At 44.4% G+C, this 18,202-nt stretch overlaps 1 protein-coding gene across 1 annotated transcript in view; it reads right to left on the bottom strand.

Annotated features, from left to right (window-relative positions):
• Positions 1-17,980, bottom strand: part of BSG (basigin (Ok blood group)) — a 36,899-nt gene extending 18,919 nt beyond the window's left edge. The window contains exon 1 of the mRNA XM_082269401.1: positions 17,798-17,980. Within this exon, the coding sequence (XP_082125527.1) occupies positions 17,798-17,870 (73 nt within the window). The 5' untranslated portion in view covers positions 17,871-17,980. The remainder of the gene's footprint in view (positions 1-17,797) is intronic.
• Between the last annotated feature and the right edge of the window lie 222 nt (positions 17,981-18,202).

Raw genomic sequence — 18,202 nt, 5'->3', positions numbered from 1 at the left:
TACAGTTTTAGCTAGGATGTCACCAGGTTCTATGGTAGTGGCTACCACCTGGTGAGTAGTAGTAATGGTAGAGGGTTATCACAGATAGGGAGCACTGTGCAACACTTTGGGGGCAAGCATTTATAATTGAATGTTAGACATTTGCTCTGTGGGGAGCATTTACGCATTGCACTGTCAGTGGGCTTTTGAATCAAGAAACAATCGTCAATTCACAGCAATTGGTTACACAGACTTTTCTTCATTTATGTAAAGCACTACACACAATTTGTGATCATATGGTCTTTTGGAGGTTGTATATTCTCTGCTAGCTGCCATCTTTTCAGCCATCTTGTTTGATTGAAGCAAAAAGGGCATTAGATCCTATTTTATTGCCATCTTACTGATTACCCAATTTTCAGGGGTTATAAATCTTGCATGACCGCACGACTACCAGTTAAAGTAGTGCAGTGCTGAATAGCAAAAAATGGCCTGATCCATGAAGAGGGTAAAATCTTCCAGAGCTCAAGTGGTTAAACTGGACAGGACAAATCCGGTCACCAGTGATGAAATGCTGTCTGGAGATCTCGTTATTGAAGTCTATTTGGAGTTTCACAAGTTACCAGCTGGAAGAAAAACCACTAACAAACACCACAACGGTCTGTGTCATTAGCCAAGTGTCCTATTTATAACCATTGATTGGTAAATATGTAAAAATGCATACAACCAAGGTCTTTGCATGTTTACACAGGTAAACTATACATTACTTACATGTATGCACATGTGCATGGGGACACCAAATTAGTTTCATCAGTGAGATATCGGTGGGAGGAAAGTATGCATCTGTAACGCATGATGCATGTATAGGATACAGATATATAATATAAAATGAACACACGCATACACTTTAGCCAAGTGGTTGTAAAGGTGTGTAGACAAGTCAAACATAGGGAAATAGTCAAAGTAAGTAAATTACCTTACTTGGGAGTCAGCAAAAATACAGTAGTACATTAGTTACCACACAACACCCAATCATGAATGACTTCAGCATTACTGCCAAGTCAATTGTAATGCCTTAATTGAAGTGATTATTAAAAAAGGATAACCGGGTCCAAATCATATCCATAATTGGATACATAATTTTTTAAAGCGTAAAGACAGCGCAAAGCACTAAGGACATTTTGCTGACATTTGTGGTAAATGTTTCTGAACAGCTGTTGACCTTTGTCAGCTACACTAAAGAAAAGATCACATCCTTGACCTTACAATACTGAAACAGAACACTACAGAGCAGGGGGGGCACTCTACTCTTGCAGTCAGTAAGGTCTTTTACAGGATTATTTTTATGTCAAATCTGACTATCCATGCACACTGCAAAAATCAAAAGTCTGACAGTCAAGCAAAAGGATATATGCAGGTCTTCCTTCCAGATTTGACCCAGATGCAGTGTGGTAGATAGGACTGAAACAACTAATCGATAACAGATTAATAGTGGTCAACTATTTTCATAATCGATTAGTTGGTCTGCATACAGAATGCATTATTTGTTTAAATATCAGGAAATGCAGTGCAGCACACATACAGCTCAGCATACCATCCATACATACATATATCCGTATACACAGAGCTCAGTACACCCTCCATATGTGGCAGTGTCAGAACTTGTGAATGTGTGAGGATCAATGCCTCATATGACATGTAGTCCCGGCCAGGAAGTGAGTGGTGTGTTTACCTTGCTATAGGGGCACTCTATACTATACTTTGCAGCTTGCTATTGGGGCACTCTGAAGGCAGGAGCCATAAGTGTCGGTGGGGGACCCCAAAGGGGAGGAGAATCAGGGCTGCTCTGTGCAAAACCATTACACAGAGCAGGCAAGTAGAACAGGTTTGTTTGTTTGTTTAACTACTTGCCGCCTTCCCACCGTCAAATGACGGCAGGGCAGGGCAGCTCTAGTTCTGGGAGGAAGTCATATGGCTGTGCCCCAAAACAGCCACTCTTGCACAGCGAGACCCCGACCTTGGTAAAGAGCCAATGACGTGGCTCTTTACCCATGTGATTGGCTGTGTCCAATCACAGCCGGTCACATGTAAATGCGAAGTGCCGTTTATCAGAGCTCCTCCTCAAAGGGAAGCCCAGGACTAGTAATCAAGCCACTGATCAGTGCCTTACAGTTAAAAAAAGAATAAATTTGGGTACAGCATTGCATGACCACGCAAATGTCATTCAAAGTGGGACAGTGCTGAAAGCTGAAAATTGGCCTGGGCAGGGGGGGGGGGGGGGGTGAAAGTGCCCTCTATTGAAGTGGGAAACTTGTTTTTTTAAACTTAACAACTAAATTATATACCACACTTCGGTTATTATACTGATTAAACAATCGGCCAACTAATCTATTATCTAAATTTGGATTTCTGTCTTACCGTAAAATCCTTTTCTCTCAAGTTCATTGACGGACGCAGTCTTCTGATCTTCATATCAGTAGGGTTATGCTGCCCCCTACAGGAGGAGGACACTAGGCAGAAAAAAGTTCTGGTTACACCTATGGGCAGTCCCAGGGGGGTATACCATCTCTCCCTGCTATAGGATGTCAGTTTTGTATCAAAGCAGTGTCAGAAAATACCAACCCAACTCAAAATAGAGGGGCAGATACTGCATCAGTCAATGAACTAGAGAAAAGGATTTTACGGTAAGACAAATCAAATTCTCTCCATCAGTCGACGAACGCAGCAGTCTTCTGATCTTCATATCAGGGACGTCCCAAAGCAGTGCCATAAAAGGAGGGGTGGGAACCGCAGAAAAATAAGTCCAGGGCTAAACCATAGCCAACTTTGGACTCATCAGAACAAGATGAGACCCACCTGAAAACCCATAAAACCCTCAAGGGAGACCAAGAACCCACTTAAACAGCAGCCTGCAAAACTTTGTGACCAAAAGAGGCATCTGCAGATATCCAGCACATCCACCTTCTAAAATTTTGTAAAGGTAGCCGCCTTGCAAATCTGAAGCACAGATGCCCGATGGTGAAAAGCCCAGAAAGCATTAAGCACCCAAGTAGAATGCACCTCAACAGGGAAAGGAGGAGCCTGACCCTTAATTGAATAAGCCTGCACCACTGTCTGATCCCCCTGAAAATAGTTGCAGCAGACGCAGGCAGCCCTTTCTTAGGGCCAACCGTGTATACAAAGAGCGAATCTGACTTCCAAGTACACCCTGATTGCCCGAACCACATCCAGCGTATGCAGTGCAACTTCCTTAGGATGTTTTGTCTTCAGACACAGAGGGTAACACCATGTCCTCATTTAAGTGGAAATCACCTTCGGAAGGAAAGACTGATCCGGACGAAGTGCCACTTTATCCCTGTGAACCACCAGATAGGGAGGACAGGACAACACCACCAGTTCCGACACCCTGCACGCAGACGTAATAGCCACCAAGAAGGCCACCTTCTGGCATAAGGTAAGCAGGGGAATCTCCCAAATGCTTTCAAAGGGAGGCTTCTGGAGAACCGACAGCACCAAAATAAGGTCCCAAGATGGCAGCAGAGGACGCACTGGAGGTGCCAAGTGTCGCACCCCCTGGATGAAGTTACGCACCAAGGAATGGGTCGCTAATGGCATTTGGAAGAAAATTGCCAAGGCCGAGACCTGACCCTTGATAGTACTCAAGGCCAACTTTTCATTAACTTACTCGGTGGCTCGAATCTTTGCTTTCCTTCAACAGGAAGTGAGGGGAGCCCCAAGAGACTGACACCACGCAATGTACGTCTTCCATGTACGGTGATAGATCTTTCTAGAAGTTGATTTAAGCAGAGTAGGAATCACTGAAGCAGACAACCCCCTGTCCTCCAGCAACTGCAGGGTCCATGTTGCACCAGGGGAACCCATCGGCAAAAAGTCTCCCCCCCCCCCCAAAAACATCCACTGCGCTACAACACCCCTAAGAGGTCAGCGCGCAATGGAGACCCTCAGCAGAGGGAGAGACTCCAAGACTCACCACCCTACAGCAAAGATGCATCTTGATCCAGAAAGAAAGACCTGAAAGATGAGCACCAGTGTATAGGGAGGGGCTGCGACTTGGCAAGATGTTTAACTCGAGGGGCCAGTCCCGGTTCAGTGGAACTATGGTCGTAGCCGATGCAGCAGGGAGTTAAGGTCTGCGCACTCGTTGGCCGGCTGGGGTGACCACTGGATCTATATAACCAGCCTGTCACCCAGAGATCCAGCATAGTTGCTTGTAGATCTCACAGGAAAAAAAACCCAGAACACACACACACACACACACACACACACACACACACACACACCTTGGCAGGACCAGAGATCCCAAGCAAGGAACTAGGTCCTTACTCCTGACTGGGCAGATTAAAACAGACATCATAAAGCAGGGAGAGAAGGTATTTCCCCTGGGACTGGCCATAGGCGTAGCCAGAACTTTTTTCTGCATAGTGTCCTACTCCTGTAGGAGGCAGCATAACCCTACTGATATGAAGATCAGAAGACTGCGTACGTCAATGAACAGAAGAGAAATAATTAGTTGCAGCCCTAGTGGTAGATAAAGATTTCTGCAATATTCCCTAAAGATTTCTCTAATATTCCCTAAAATTCAGAGGGTGGGATTTAATGGCAAAGCAACCAAGGGTTATACTGCCACCTACAGGAGAAATTTACACCAAGCGCACAGAATCTGAAGGCTATACCCTCATATGAAACCGCAACCTGTCAAAATGCACTTATAAAATGATGAAACTAGAAGCTAGAGAACCTCTTAGGATGTTCTAGTAAGAAAAGGAATGACATCGGTCTAAAAGAAGGTGGTGGCCAAGAAGCAAAACGTGAAGACCTTCTCCAAATCTAGACAATGGGCACAGTGAAGTTAACAAAATCCTCAAAGTGAAAAGCAGGCCAGCATGGGGGGGGGGCCTAGTCTGAAAAACAAACTGGTCTTTGTTTAAAAATGTAAATAATCTGGTATTCAGGTCAGGCCCCGTTCACATTGCAGCGACCCGACTTTGCCGGGCGACCTCATAGGTCGCGGCGCGCTGCTCGCCCCGCGACCTCGGAGCGGCCGGCATGGACTTCATAACATTGAAGTCTATGCAGGTCGCTCCGGGTTGCCCCAAAGAAGCTCCGGACTCTTTTTCTAAGTCGGAGCGACTTGTGTCGCTCCTATTAGAACGGGTCCGCAGCTTCTCTATGGAAGGCGACCTACGGCGACCTGTCAGGCGACCAGGTCGCCTCAGTGTGAACGGGGGCTTAGTGTTTCTGGGGATTCCTTTCAGAGTCCAGTGCCAGCTAGAACACAGACGGTCCAGTGGCCAGCCAATCACAGACCACCAGAATAAAATTAGGAAAAATTAGAGAAATTGTATGTATGTCACATGCCATTTACATAGCATAGTACAGCGCTAATTAGATTTACCATCCAAAATTTAACTCAGCAGATTAATCCGGGACAACTATTTTTGCAACTTGATAAGGCTTAACTGCAGGCAAGGAGCACAACTGAAGTACATATTGTACATGTTCAACAGCTTTACCTGCTAAGGGTCTAAATCCACTACATAGGCAAAGCAGTTTAACAGACTACTGCTGTACAGGCGATTAAAGAGACAAAAACAGAGGCATTTAATCTAGTTGAACTGAAAATGCTCGTAGTGGTTTTAAAAAATGAAACACACAAAGCTCAGCATTAAAAAAGTACATAGGACCAAGGCTGGCCATACATGTAAATTTTCTTTCCTACAACCACAGGTTAAGAAAATTGCTCAATTTCCCTCCCACTGCACTATTGTACTCTAAAAATGGGGAGGTTTTCCCAGGCATCGGGATACAATAATCACTGCTGGTGGATATAGCTCTTGGCAGTGATCGAAGGGAAAAAATAAATTGACAGACTGGTTGTTGAGCAACCTACTTCAAACAGCCTTCCTATAGATGGATCAAAATTCAGCAGATTCCTGCTAACGGGCCAAAATTTTGATCCTTCTATGTATGGCTGAAGTCTCCATTGTAATGAAGGAGTGCACATAGTGCAAGACTAGCCATAAAGGGAGGTAGTCAAAAAGACATGGAATCTAGTCAGTAACAGTGGGCTGGGGACAGTGGCTACAACTGCTGTGGGTGAGGGGCAGTAGGTATAGAGGGACTACAATAGAAATAACCCTTGTAGAATATTGGGTGCAAAAACGCATTGGGAAAAAAAAAAAAACACCTGGATTTTTGACATACCGTAAAATCCTTTTATCTGAAGTTCAGCAGACGCAGCGCCATTTTCTTTTTAACCATTGTGTTATACTGCCCCCTACAGTAGTAGAACACTAGGCAGGAAAAAAAAATCTTTACCACGCCTATGGGGCAGTCCCTGGGAGTATATACCCACTCTCTGCTATAGGCATTCAGTTTTGTCGCAAGCAGTGTCAGAAGAAAAAACCCCAACCCAACTCATATATAGAGGGGCAGGTGCTGCGTCTGTCAATGAACTTCAGAGAAAAACATTTGTACAGTTAAGTAAAAAATCTAGTCCATCGCTCATTGACAGACGCAGCTCCATATTCTTAACCATTGGTACGTCTCAAAGCAGTATTGAACATGAGGGGTGGGAGAACGCAATTCCCAAAGGCTAAACTTAGCCAACCAGGTAACCTGGAGCTCAACCTAGAAACTGGATCTCAACCTAGAAACATACACTTTCAAAGAGAATAAATTCTCTTTTAAACAGCAGCCTGCAAAACCTTGCGGCCAAAAGAAGCATCCAAAGATGCCAACACATCTACCTTGTAGAATTTTGTGAATGTGTGCTCAACCAAGTTGCCGCCTTGCAAACTTATCACTGACACCTGATAGAGAAAATCCTTAGTAGAATGCACCTTCACAGGAAAAAGGTGGAACATGACCCTTAATTGAATAAGCCTGTATCGCCTGCCTGATCCATCTGGCAGACCCAGCCAATCCTGAGGTCCGTCCGTGAGGACAAAAGCGAATCTGTTTTTCCGAAGGACTCAGTAGCCGCCAGGTAAACCCCGATTACCCTTAACTACATCCAAGGAAAATTTTTTAGAATGCTTGGGCTTAGGACATAATGAAGGCAGCACGTCTTCATTTAAATGGAAATTCGAGACCTTAGGAAGAAACTACTGATTAGGGCAAAGTACCAACTTGTCTCTGTGGACCACCAGATAGGGTGAGCGGCAGGGTGAGCAGTAGGGTGAGCAGTAGGGTAGCACCGCCAATTCCAACACTCTGGGCACAGAGGTAATAGCTTCTAAAAAGGCTAACTTCTGTGACAGTGTAGGCAGAGGAATCTCCCTGTGTTCAAAAGGAGGTTTCTGAATAACTGACAGTACCAGGTTAGATCTCAGAGGTAACCGGGACCATATTGAGTGAGCCATGTGGCGAACACCCTGAATAAAAGTGCGAATCAAAGAACACATGGCTAAAGGGTGTTGGAAAAACACACCGCTAGAGACGACATCTGGCCTTTGATAGTACCCAAAGCCAACTGCTGCTCAACCCCTCTTAGTGGAAAGTCAAAATCCGAAAATAAGAGCGGATGCACCTTAATGGATTCACACCATGCAGTGTACAATTTCCATGTATGATAAATCTTCGAGGGGACGATTTTCTGGCCTTCAAAAGTGTGGGAATCAGAGTCAGAAAGACCCCTATCCTTCAATACCTGGCTTTCAACAGCCACGCCGATATGGCCAGCGACTAAAGCAGGATGGAAGATCGGCCCTTGAGACAGCAGATCTTCCTTGAGAGGAAGTCTTCGGGAGCATTAGCGACCAATCTCCCCAGATCGGCGTACCAAGACCGGCGAGGCCAGTCTGTAGCCACCAGAATTACCGGAGTCCCTTCCGCCTCTATTCTGCGCAGAAGCCTTTGACTGCAGTTTTAGTCAGGGAAACGCATAGATCAGCCGATACTGTCCCCAAGAAGCCAGTAGTGTGTCTTTGGTGTCTGCCAGAGGATCCAAACCTCTGTACCTTCCTGTTGACCCGAGAGGCCAACAGATCCACATCAAGAGTCCCCCCACTGGACACAGCAGGTGAAACTCTTCTGGGTGAAGGGAATATTCTCCCCGATTCAACACCTGATGACACCTCCACTCCAGAGATATGCACGGCGGATAGGGCTGGAACAAAGTTTTCCTCCCATATTAGGATCTTGGTCACCTCTTGAGCCGCCAGGACACTCTAGTACACCCTTGATGATTAATGTGATGCAAGTCACTGCAGTGACATTTGTCTAAAGGAAGCTGAACGAGACACCCTCGAAGATGATTTGTCCAGTGAATCAAGCAAAGTTTTATTGCGCTGAATTCCATAATGTTGATCGGTAGTCTGGACTCCTTTAGAGTCCAGGTCCCTGGACATACATCTTTCCAAATATCCAAGAAATCTATTTTGCAGCAGGTTCCTGTCCCTGAAACAAGCAAGCCTAAAATAAAGATGCCAGTTTCCAACCCAAATATTTTATATCTTTTCATGTGACAACACTAAAGAAATGGCACTTTGCTAAAATATACAAGCTGTACACTTACTACTTTACAACAGTGTAAATTTGCTGTCGCCTCAAAATAACTCAACACAGCCAATAAGGTCTAAACCACTGGCAATAAAAGTGAGTTGTACACCCCCGAGTGAAAATGTCCAAATTGGGCTCAATTAGCCATTTTCCCTCCCCAGTGTCTTGTGACTTATTAGTGTTATAAGGTCTCAGTTGTGAAATTTTTTGTTATCGCCCTCACTCTCTCATACTGGTCACTGAAAGGTCAACATGCAACAGAACTCCGAGGATCTGAAAAAAAAAAAAAAAAAAAAAAAAAAAAAAAAAAAAGAATTGCTTCTCTACATAAAGATGGTCTAGGCCTGGGATCCAACTACGGCCCTCCAGCTGTTGCAGAACTACACATCCCATGAGGCATTGTAAAACTGGCATTTAGGCTCCATTCACACCTGGGCGTTTGAGTGTTTATCTGCTCCAAAAACGCTCAAAAAAAACGTTCCAAAATGCCCAACAAGTAAAACCCCATTCATTTAAATGGCCCCTGTTCACATCTGAGCGTTTTGCAAAACGCCTGTAGCTGAAAAAAAGTACATGAGCTTTTTGGGCTGATTACCAGCATTTTTGATAGATGTCAATGACTGCCTCCAAAAAACGCCTGAAAAAAAGCCTGAAATCGCGGTAAAAAAACACAAGCGAAAACGCTACGCTCAAGTGTGAATGCAGCCTAACAGGCATGACTAGGAACAATAATTCCCATCATGCCTAAACAACTGGAGGGCCATAGTTTGAAGACCCCTGGTCTAGGCTTTAAGAAGATCGCCAAGACCCTGAAACTGAGCTGCAGCATGGTGGCCAAGGCCATACAGCGGTTTAACAGGACAGATTCCACTAAGAACAGGCCTCGCCATGGGCGACCAAAGAAGTTTAGTGCACATGCTCAGCGTCATATCCAAAGTTTATCTTTGGGAAATAGAAGCCCATGTACAGTTATATGTAGTCCCTACGTGCAGCCACCACTACTTAACACATTGTTCATGTTTACAACCCCTCTGACCCTGAACTCACTAGGCAAGGACACATGGACATATTTATGCATGTAAACATATGCATGTAAACATTTGCACAAACTTTACATGTGTACAAAGTAAAATCCGGCCAAAATTCCGACTGAACACAAATTTCTCTTGTTTTGGTTTACACAGCTAGAGACTATGGGTTTTTCTAAAGCTGGACTGTGCAAAAATCAGACTCACTCCTGCATATAAACCAATCAGCTTCTAACTCCAGCTTGTTCAATTAAGCTTCGGCAATAAAACATGGAAGCTGATTGTTTTCTCTGCAGGAGTAAATAAACCCCTATGAGACAAAAACAGCTGTACAAATGGGCCCATAGCCTGCAATGCTGGTGTGTAAGGACAATATCCTGCACAGATCTGATGGCAGCATACGGTATGCCCGTGTGAATGAGCCCTAAAGCCAAAACCTTTTACATTTTGGATAAAAGCATTAGGGTGTTAAGAGGTGTCAATTGCAATTTGTGCCCTGGCTAAAGGAGAATCACTCCTTGCCCTGGCGACTATCGTCAATAGAAGGGGAGAAAAAAAAAAAAAAGGGAATAACTGAGCCATCACAGAAAGGGACCTTAAAATCAGGATGAGTGGAAGGTGCAGATGGAGAAATGAATGAAGTGTGTGCCTACAGAAAGTCTCAATATGAAACTTAAATTTTTTTTTCTTCAATTAAACGGGACAAATTATGGAGGCTGAAACTTCCAGGTCAATGATTCAATTTAACAGCTGGGTCAGCTAGAATTTAGCACCCAAAGCTCAACATTCACCTCATCTGAAGAGAAAGGAATGTCAACATCATCCGTCATAAAACTGAATTGGTTTATGTAGCACAAAGGATAAGATTAGCTTCAACATCAATGCCTAAGCAAGTATCTATCTATATCTTAGAGACAGGTGAGTTTCAGTAATGCAAATACTAAGAATGGATGGATAGCGAGATCTAGCTATATAGAGACCAGGTAAGACTTAAAGACATTTGTTAACAGAACCATAAACATGCATCAGGTTTAAGCAATGGTTTAAAATAAGGCTCTACGCACAGGGCTCCAGCATTTGGATGTATGTGCACTATCTAGCCCTGCTGTCTGGCAGACAGATGAGGTTGAAAGCTGCTGTGGCATGACAGTGCACAAAATACAAACTTGGAAGGGCAATATAGGCCCAGGGACAATTGCCCTAACAGACTTCATGCAGATGGGAAATTATTCCTGGGCACATGCTGCCTTAGATGTTCGTAGCACTGAGCACTGTCCAGCTTCAGCAGCTTTCAGCCTCCGAGTTATTACAGGCTGCCAGCAGCAGGGCTGAACAGTACACCTATGCCAGTGATGGAGAACCTTGTGACCCCAGATATTTTGGAACTACATTTCCCATTATGCTCATGCATTCTGCAGTGTAGTTGAGCATCATGGGAATGTAGTTCCAAAACATCTGGGGTGCCAACTGCCAAGGTTCACCATCACTGACCTATGCCTTCCACCCGCACTTAAAGACTGGAGCCCCATAGGATGAGCATAAACCAAATTGATTGGTTGTAAAGCCTTTTGCAAAATAACTGCAATTTTTCACTCATCTGCAGCCTTTTTTAGGATGGGCAAGGTTCACTAGCCAGACTTCTAAAATATGCATTAAGGGCCTATTCACACTTGCCCCCACACTAAACTGAAGTGGTTTATTCTGCTGCAGAGGTCGGTTTAGGGCTGCAATGACGTATGGCGAGAGGGTGTTTGATGCGCGTTCTACCACATCACACTGTTCTTTTGCCAACTTTGACATGCACTTCATTCAAGTAAATGCATAGCTTCTATGCGGCCATATGCAGTACCATCCAGTGACGTGCGCTACTCCGTGTTCTAGTATGTACTGGACCTTATGTAAATATATAAACCTACTCACATTTAGGACTACAGTATAATTTAACTACACATAGCTCACTTTACTATAAGCTTTTCTCTTTTTAAACCAGGTCTGCCTTACAGCTGGTTCATGATTATGCAGCATTTTGGTGCATTACCATTGACAGCTATAGACTCTACTTTTGCCTTAACAGTGATTTACCACCAGGTTTCTACATAGACCAGGAAGAATAAAGGCCATCAAAGGGTTTACAAATCACATGCTGCATCTCAGGGCAGAGAAGGAAAGATTATCAGACCTAGAAGCTTACCACACTAAGTTTCATCTCTTAAAACTAACCCTGCTTGGTTTCAGAGTTCAAAAAGTGCTATTAAACAAAGGCTAAACCTAACACCTACATTTAAAGTCTTCCTAATACCCTTTTGTAATACAAATATTTTATGTACCCAATCTTCTTGGCCCTAACTGCCCATAATCCCACAGAATCAGCCAAAGTTTGAGCTGCAATGGACCTCATTAGAACTACCCATCAGGAAAAAAATAAATCCATCAGTGTATGGCTGCCTCAGTAAACATGGCAAGGGAACCTTTACCCCAATGCCTTTTCCCCATGTCATATAACTGGCTAGTCGGCAGATACTGAAGTGATGCCACACTGTAGTTTTTGCTTACTTACAGTAGGGTAGAATCCCTTCAGATGAGCATCTACTTTAGCATTTGTAAAGGCCTTCTGAGGCTTGATTTTTTTTTTTCTTGGCCAATGAAAAGTTAGAAAAAAAAAAATGATGCGATAGATGTGCATTTTTTTCCCAGGCACACCCACTGAACTCTGAGGCCAAAAAACACACAAGCTCAAAGATGCTCATATCACTTTTTTTGGGCTACAAGTGACACTATGCTCGTGTGCACAGGCAGAATTAAAAACAATGGGATTTGGAACGTTGTATTTTGGAGCTTTGAGCTACAAAACCCTCAAATGTGAATATGGAAATTATATCTCCATGTTAAAAAAAGGCTATTAATCCATTTCTTCCACTGTTTAAAATGTTGTAAGTTTTCTTCAATACATTATATCTCAATATATTCTAGAAAGAAAAAGTGAGGGGAAATTACTATATTTAAGTTGCTATATTTTTTATATGGATGCATAATTAGAACTTACATAAAGTGTACCAAGAAAAGTGGAATTAAGAGCACCATCAAGCCGATGAGGTGCAAGTTGAATCCAATGTGATCATACAAAAACAGTCTCTTTTGGACGGGAGATGATCCTTTTGCCAAGAAGAGATCTAAATTGATACTATTTTTTTTATCTAGTATGATAAACCAGGGGATTTAAGGGGATGTCTCAGTATGGCCGCTAGAATCATGTATGCGAGTTTTTTTTTTTTGTTGAAGCATGGAAGGCTTACAACCAGTCTGGCTTTTTAAAGGGGTTGTAAAGGCAGGTTTTTACCTTAATGCCTTAAGATAAAAGCCTTGTGTGCAGCAGCCCCTATCATTCTTACCTGAGGTCCCTCTAGCTCCAGCAATGTGGTAGGAATGTCTCGGCCGTCCGGCCTGCCCTCTTCATTGGCAGAGACAGCAGCGTGGCGCCAATGGCTCCTGCTGCTGTCAAATCAGTCAGCCAATGTAAATAGAAAGAGGGCAGGGCCAGGTCACAGCTCCATGTCTGAATGGACACAGCTGTGGCTCAGTTTGGGTGCCCCCATAGCAAGCTGCCTGCTGTGGGGGCACCCAACAGGATGGAGGGACCAGGAGAGCTGAAGAGGGACCCGAGAAGAAGAGGTTCTGGGATGCTGTGTGCAAACCCTCTGCACAGAGGTGGCAGGTATAACAAAACAAAAAAAAAAAAAACCTACACACTTAAAAGTATTAAAGCAGCGCTTGATAAATCCCAGGCGCCAGGTCACCATGACGACTAGAAATTGTATACTGGCGCCTGGGCTTCGGTCAGCCTATTGAAAAGAAAAAACCTTGCCTACATTAGATAGGAGAACACTCCTGTATAGTAGTGAAGTCTGTATGGGTCTATGGCTCTTTAATGACTAAGGGGCGGAGTCTTTTTTTTTTTTAAGACTAATGGCATGGAATGCCACAGCGGCTCTCTGGGAAGATGTCTGCCGCACTGGAGACAAAGCTGTACTGTGTGTCCTCTAGTGTGCAGGGCTAATGACAGGTACACAGACATCTGTATAACAGTTGTGAGGGATCAGCAGACAGATGGTGTGGGTGTCAAAAATATCAAGGTAGAGCCTGTGGAGTGAGGACCCAGGGCTGGTCCTCACTCCACAGGCTCTACCTTGATATTTTTCATATTTTGTCATGTTGCAACCTAAAACAGATTTTAATGGGATTTTAAGTGACAGACCAACACAAAGTGGCACACAATTGTGAAGTGGAAGGAAAATGGTTTAACATTTTTACAAATAAATATCTGAAAAGTGTGGCGTGCATTTGTATTTCACCCCGAGTCAATACTTTGTAGAACCCCCTTTCACTGCAATTACAGTCTTTTTTGGTATGTCTCTACCAGCTTTGCACATCTAGAGTGAAAGGTTTGCCCATTCTGCTTTGCAAAATAGCTCAAGCTCTGTCAGATTGGATAGAGAGCGCCTGAACAGCAATTTTCAAGTCTTGCCACAAATTCTCAGTTATATTTAGATCTGGACTTTGGGCCATTCTAACACATGAATATGCTTTAACCTTAACCATTCCATTGTAGCTCTGGCTGTATGTTTAGAGTTGTTGTCTTGCTGGATTGTGAACCTCTGTCCCAGTCTCAAGTCTTTTGCAGACTAACAGGTTTTCTAAGATTGCCCTGTATTTGGCTCCGTCCCATCTTCCCATCAACTGATCAGCTTCCCTGTCCCTGCTGAAGAAAAACATCCCCACAACATTATGCTGCCACCACCATGTTTCACAGTGGGAATGGTGTGTTCAGGGGTGACGTGCAGTGTTCGTTTTCCACCACACTTAGCATTTTGCTTTTAGTCCAAAAAGTTCAATTTTAGTCTCATCTGACAAGAGCACACATTCTTCCTCGTTTGCTGGCTCCTAGATTTAAAGCATTTTGCCGATAACAGAAAAAGGTGCAGATAATGGCACTTGAAAACACATTATTTTGACTCAAATTCACAGTAAACTTACCACAATTGTACTGTATTTATGGTGTGTTTTTCATTTCTCATGTCATGTGACATCAAAACATTACAGGTGCATTAATGATGCGTTCTTGCTGTTTTCAATGCATTTTAAAAGGGAGGTGCAAAATGCAGCAAGCAGGATTTTTAACACCACGGAAACGCAACGGACTAGTGTAAAGCCTTAGTCCTGGTTCACACTGTTGCAATGCGGGAAACCCTGCAATTTAAGTGCCGGTTCCCACATTATACCTGAAATCACACACTGGTTTACACTGACATCTGCGAACCGCTGGGGATGTCAATGTAAAGTTTATGACAACCCCCCATCAGTTTGCAGATAGCAGCGTGAACTGTCAAATGGTGCAGGAATTGGATTGCATAGGTGTGAACATCCAGTGTGATCCGATTCCAGTGCAGAACAAAAAAAAAAAAAAAGGGTCCTGCACCATTTTGGTTTGAATGGGATGAGAATTCAGCCAGTTTGTATGGCTGAATTTGCATCGCAGACCTCACATGTGATCTGCACAGCAATGCGGTGCAGATCGCGTGATCTCTCATCGCACAAGTGTGAACCCAGCCATACATAGAATTTAAAGGGATACATTTTGCTTGAGCTTTTCTTGCATTAAATGGCCAACAATTCATATTCATTTGAATTCATATTTGATATTTAAAAAAAAAAACAAAAAACGAATTTTCAGTTTTCAGCCAAGTGCATCCTGCATTTTCAGTACACTTAATTGTTTTCCTCTTAGCGCCAGCGCTTCCTGGCCCTTTAAGAGGTTTATGATACCCGGAAGCAGAGCCCGACTTAAGATCACATGACTGCCGTTACTGGCTGTCACGGTGATCATGTGGCCCAAAAACTCCTGTCGGTTAGGTGATGTAGCTATGCCGGGAGTGCACTTTCGGCGCAGGTGTATTGGCAGCAATTCTCGCAAATGTGCAGCCCCTCTGCGCTAAGGGTCAGGCACCGAGGGGACACATATTTGCGTACAGTCGGCACCAAGGGTTAAGGAAAATATAAACTTTGGGTTGGAAAAGGAATAAAGGTGAATTCTGGTGACAATCTTATGCTCCCACTTTACAATCTGATTGTACAATCTTGAGCGCTAACAACAAGCATGTAGTGCTAAGACCCACCTGATTGGATAATTTAGGTAGGGACTCCTTACATACATTTGTTAGATCTCAAATCAATTGTATGGTCAGACTATAACATGTACGCAAGCCTTAGGGTACAATCTGAAATCAACTTTAGATGTACCATAAGATGGCCAATAAGGACCTACCAAATCTATTCAATCAGGCAGGCCTGTGCACTACATCTTGTTAGGTCTAAAAGGAGATTTAAATTGTAATGTGTGTTGGGGGCTGAAGACCGTTGTCCCTGGATTCAGCCTTTACTCCAATTACAACCCAAAGTTTTCCTCACTTTTAGTCACCCATGACAGTTTTCAGTCATCAGGACAGATCAAGCTGGCCATACACAATGGGATTCTTTTCTGCAGGAAAGAAATCACTTAATTTGCAACCCCCAACAGTGTTGATGGCAGTATCCCTCCCGCAGAGCCATTGTGTTCTCCCAGTCACTCCCATAAACAGACTGTTTTGATGCAGGAGTCCCTCCTGCCAGGCCATTGTCTTTTCCTGGCTGGGGAAGCCACCGCCCTCGGGAGAAGAATGATCATTTCTAGCAGCCACTAGCGATAATCGTAAGAGAATCTGGCAAGCCGATTGCCGCATAAATTGAGTTATTAACTTGGTGAATTCAGCCTGCCCATTAACGATTCGAACCTCGGGCAGTTCCTGCTGAGCTGGCCAAGATTCTAACAGAGTACAACCGGCCTAACCCTTTAAAGCAGAACTAGAGCCCCCAAATTAGAAAACGCAAAGAAGACTTTACAGGAAAAAAATAAACCTACCTGCCTGTTTGCAGCCTTCTTTCAGCATGTGCACCGAGCTGTGCATGCACAGCTCATTTTACATTCCCACACATCCTTCAACCAGGCCGATCTAGATGGCTGCAGCCTGACACCAAAGGAGAGAAACAAACAACCACACAAGATGCCGGTGAAGAATGTGCACCTTTGGAAGGAGAGGTAAGCATTGTGAACTTTAGTTGTGTTTTAAGGGCCAGTTCCCACCAGAACAAGGTGTGGGAACCGTACAACCCATGCGAGTTTCCCACACAGCACTTAACTCACTTCCTATTCGATCCACTGCACGCAATGGGTTTGTGGGCACCAAATCACATGGTACCACAGCACCAGGTAAGTTCAATTGATGTTGAGTTTTAAAAGTAGTGAGTGCAGTACTTTATCTGCTTTCTAATGCAATACCAGCCATTCCAATAAATAGGCTGCAAAAAAAAAAAAAAAGCACATGGGAACATGCACGAGTGCATGTAATCCTTGTGAGAACTGAATGACACCAAGAACATCATTCTCTTACTTCCAGTTGCGTCTCTGGAGGCAGCAGGAAGTAAAGGGAAATCTCCCAAATAGAAACATACAAACAGGAGGTTACCATCATCTAATTCAGGGTTCCTCCTGGGAGGAGGCTAGGGGTTCCTCCTGGAAGGAGGCTAGGGGTTCCTCCTGGAAGGAGGCTAGGGGTTCCTCCTGGAAGGAGGCTAGGGGTTCCTCCTGGAAGAGGCCAATTTCTGCCTCTCAGATATGTTCCCAATGACACCATTGTTCCTTTTAGCTATCTGTAAGAGGGTAATTCTTCCCAATGATAACAAGAGTAAGGAGCATTCTTCCCACTGACTGTCACACTAATGTCTCATGAGTTGTAGATCTCTATTTTTTTTTATCAGGGGTTCCCTGACACCAGAAATTTATTTCAAGGGTTCCTCTGTGCTGAAAGGGTTGAGAAAGGCTGCTCTACTGTATCAAGAGCAAAAATAAATAAAAATCCCACAAGGCCTAGCTTGTGAGTAGACAGCTTTCTCTAGCATGTATTAGATAAACAGAGCTCAGGCTGAAGCCAAAGCTGTAAGTGCTCCTCTCCATCCAATGTCCAGCCTGGAGCCACTAGAAACCACCGCTAGTGCCCCAGTCAGCAGTATACAGCGCCCTCTCCAGCTCCTAGCAGGCCTAACCCCCCCTAGATTAGTCACAGAGAGACCTGCGTTTAGGTAGGTGCTATTGAGCGACAAACATGGATTCCGTGTCCTTCCCCTGACACCAGAAATGACCCCGCAAACACGGTACCAGGCCCGGAGGTCATGCCAATTACCTGAGCTGTCCGCTCCTCTCCCGCCCAGTAAGAGTAACACGGCGGGCACCGTGATCAGCGCGAAGCTGTACATCGTGCGGCCTCTTCACCGGGGTCACTCAAAGTCACGGCTGGCCCTCGTTTGCTCTCCTCATACACCGGCAGCCAACTGAGAAGGTGCTTTTGGTCAGCTGTTGCTTTATGTCAGGGGGCGGGGAGCCGATCATGCGCCTTGCTGGGAGAGGCCTGGAAGCACACTGGCTCCGCCTTCCTCCGTGTCACGTACAGAGAACACAAACAGCTCTGGAGATGGCTGCCGTGCTCCTCAGTCACTGTGGTTACTGCGCACAACACTATTCTCTGCTGCTGTATGGAGGGGAGCATGGGCAGTCCTGGCAATGGGTTTATTGTAGTCTGTGGAGACAT

This window comes from Pelophylax lessonae, assembly GCF_965119305.1.
Source record: "Pelophylax lessonae genome assembly, chromosome: 1".
Taxonomy (NCBI): domain Eukaryota; kingdom Metazoa; phylum Chordata; class Amphibia; order Anura; family Ranidae; genus Pelophylax; species Pelophylax lessonae.
Note: the sequence above shows the minus strand (reverse complement) of the source record. Positions and strands in the feature narration are given on the sequence as shown.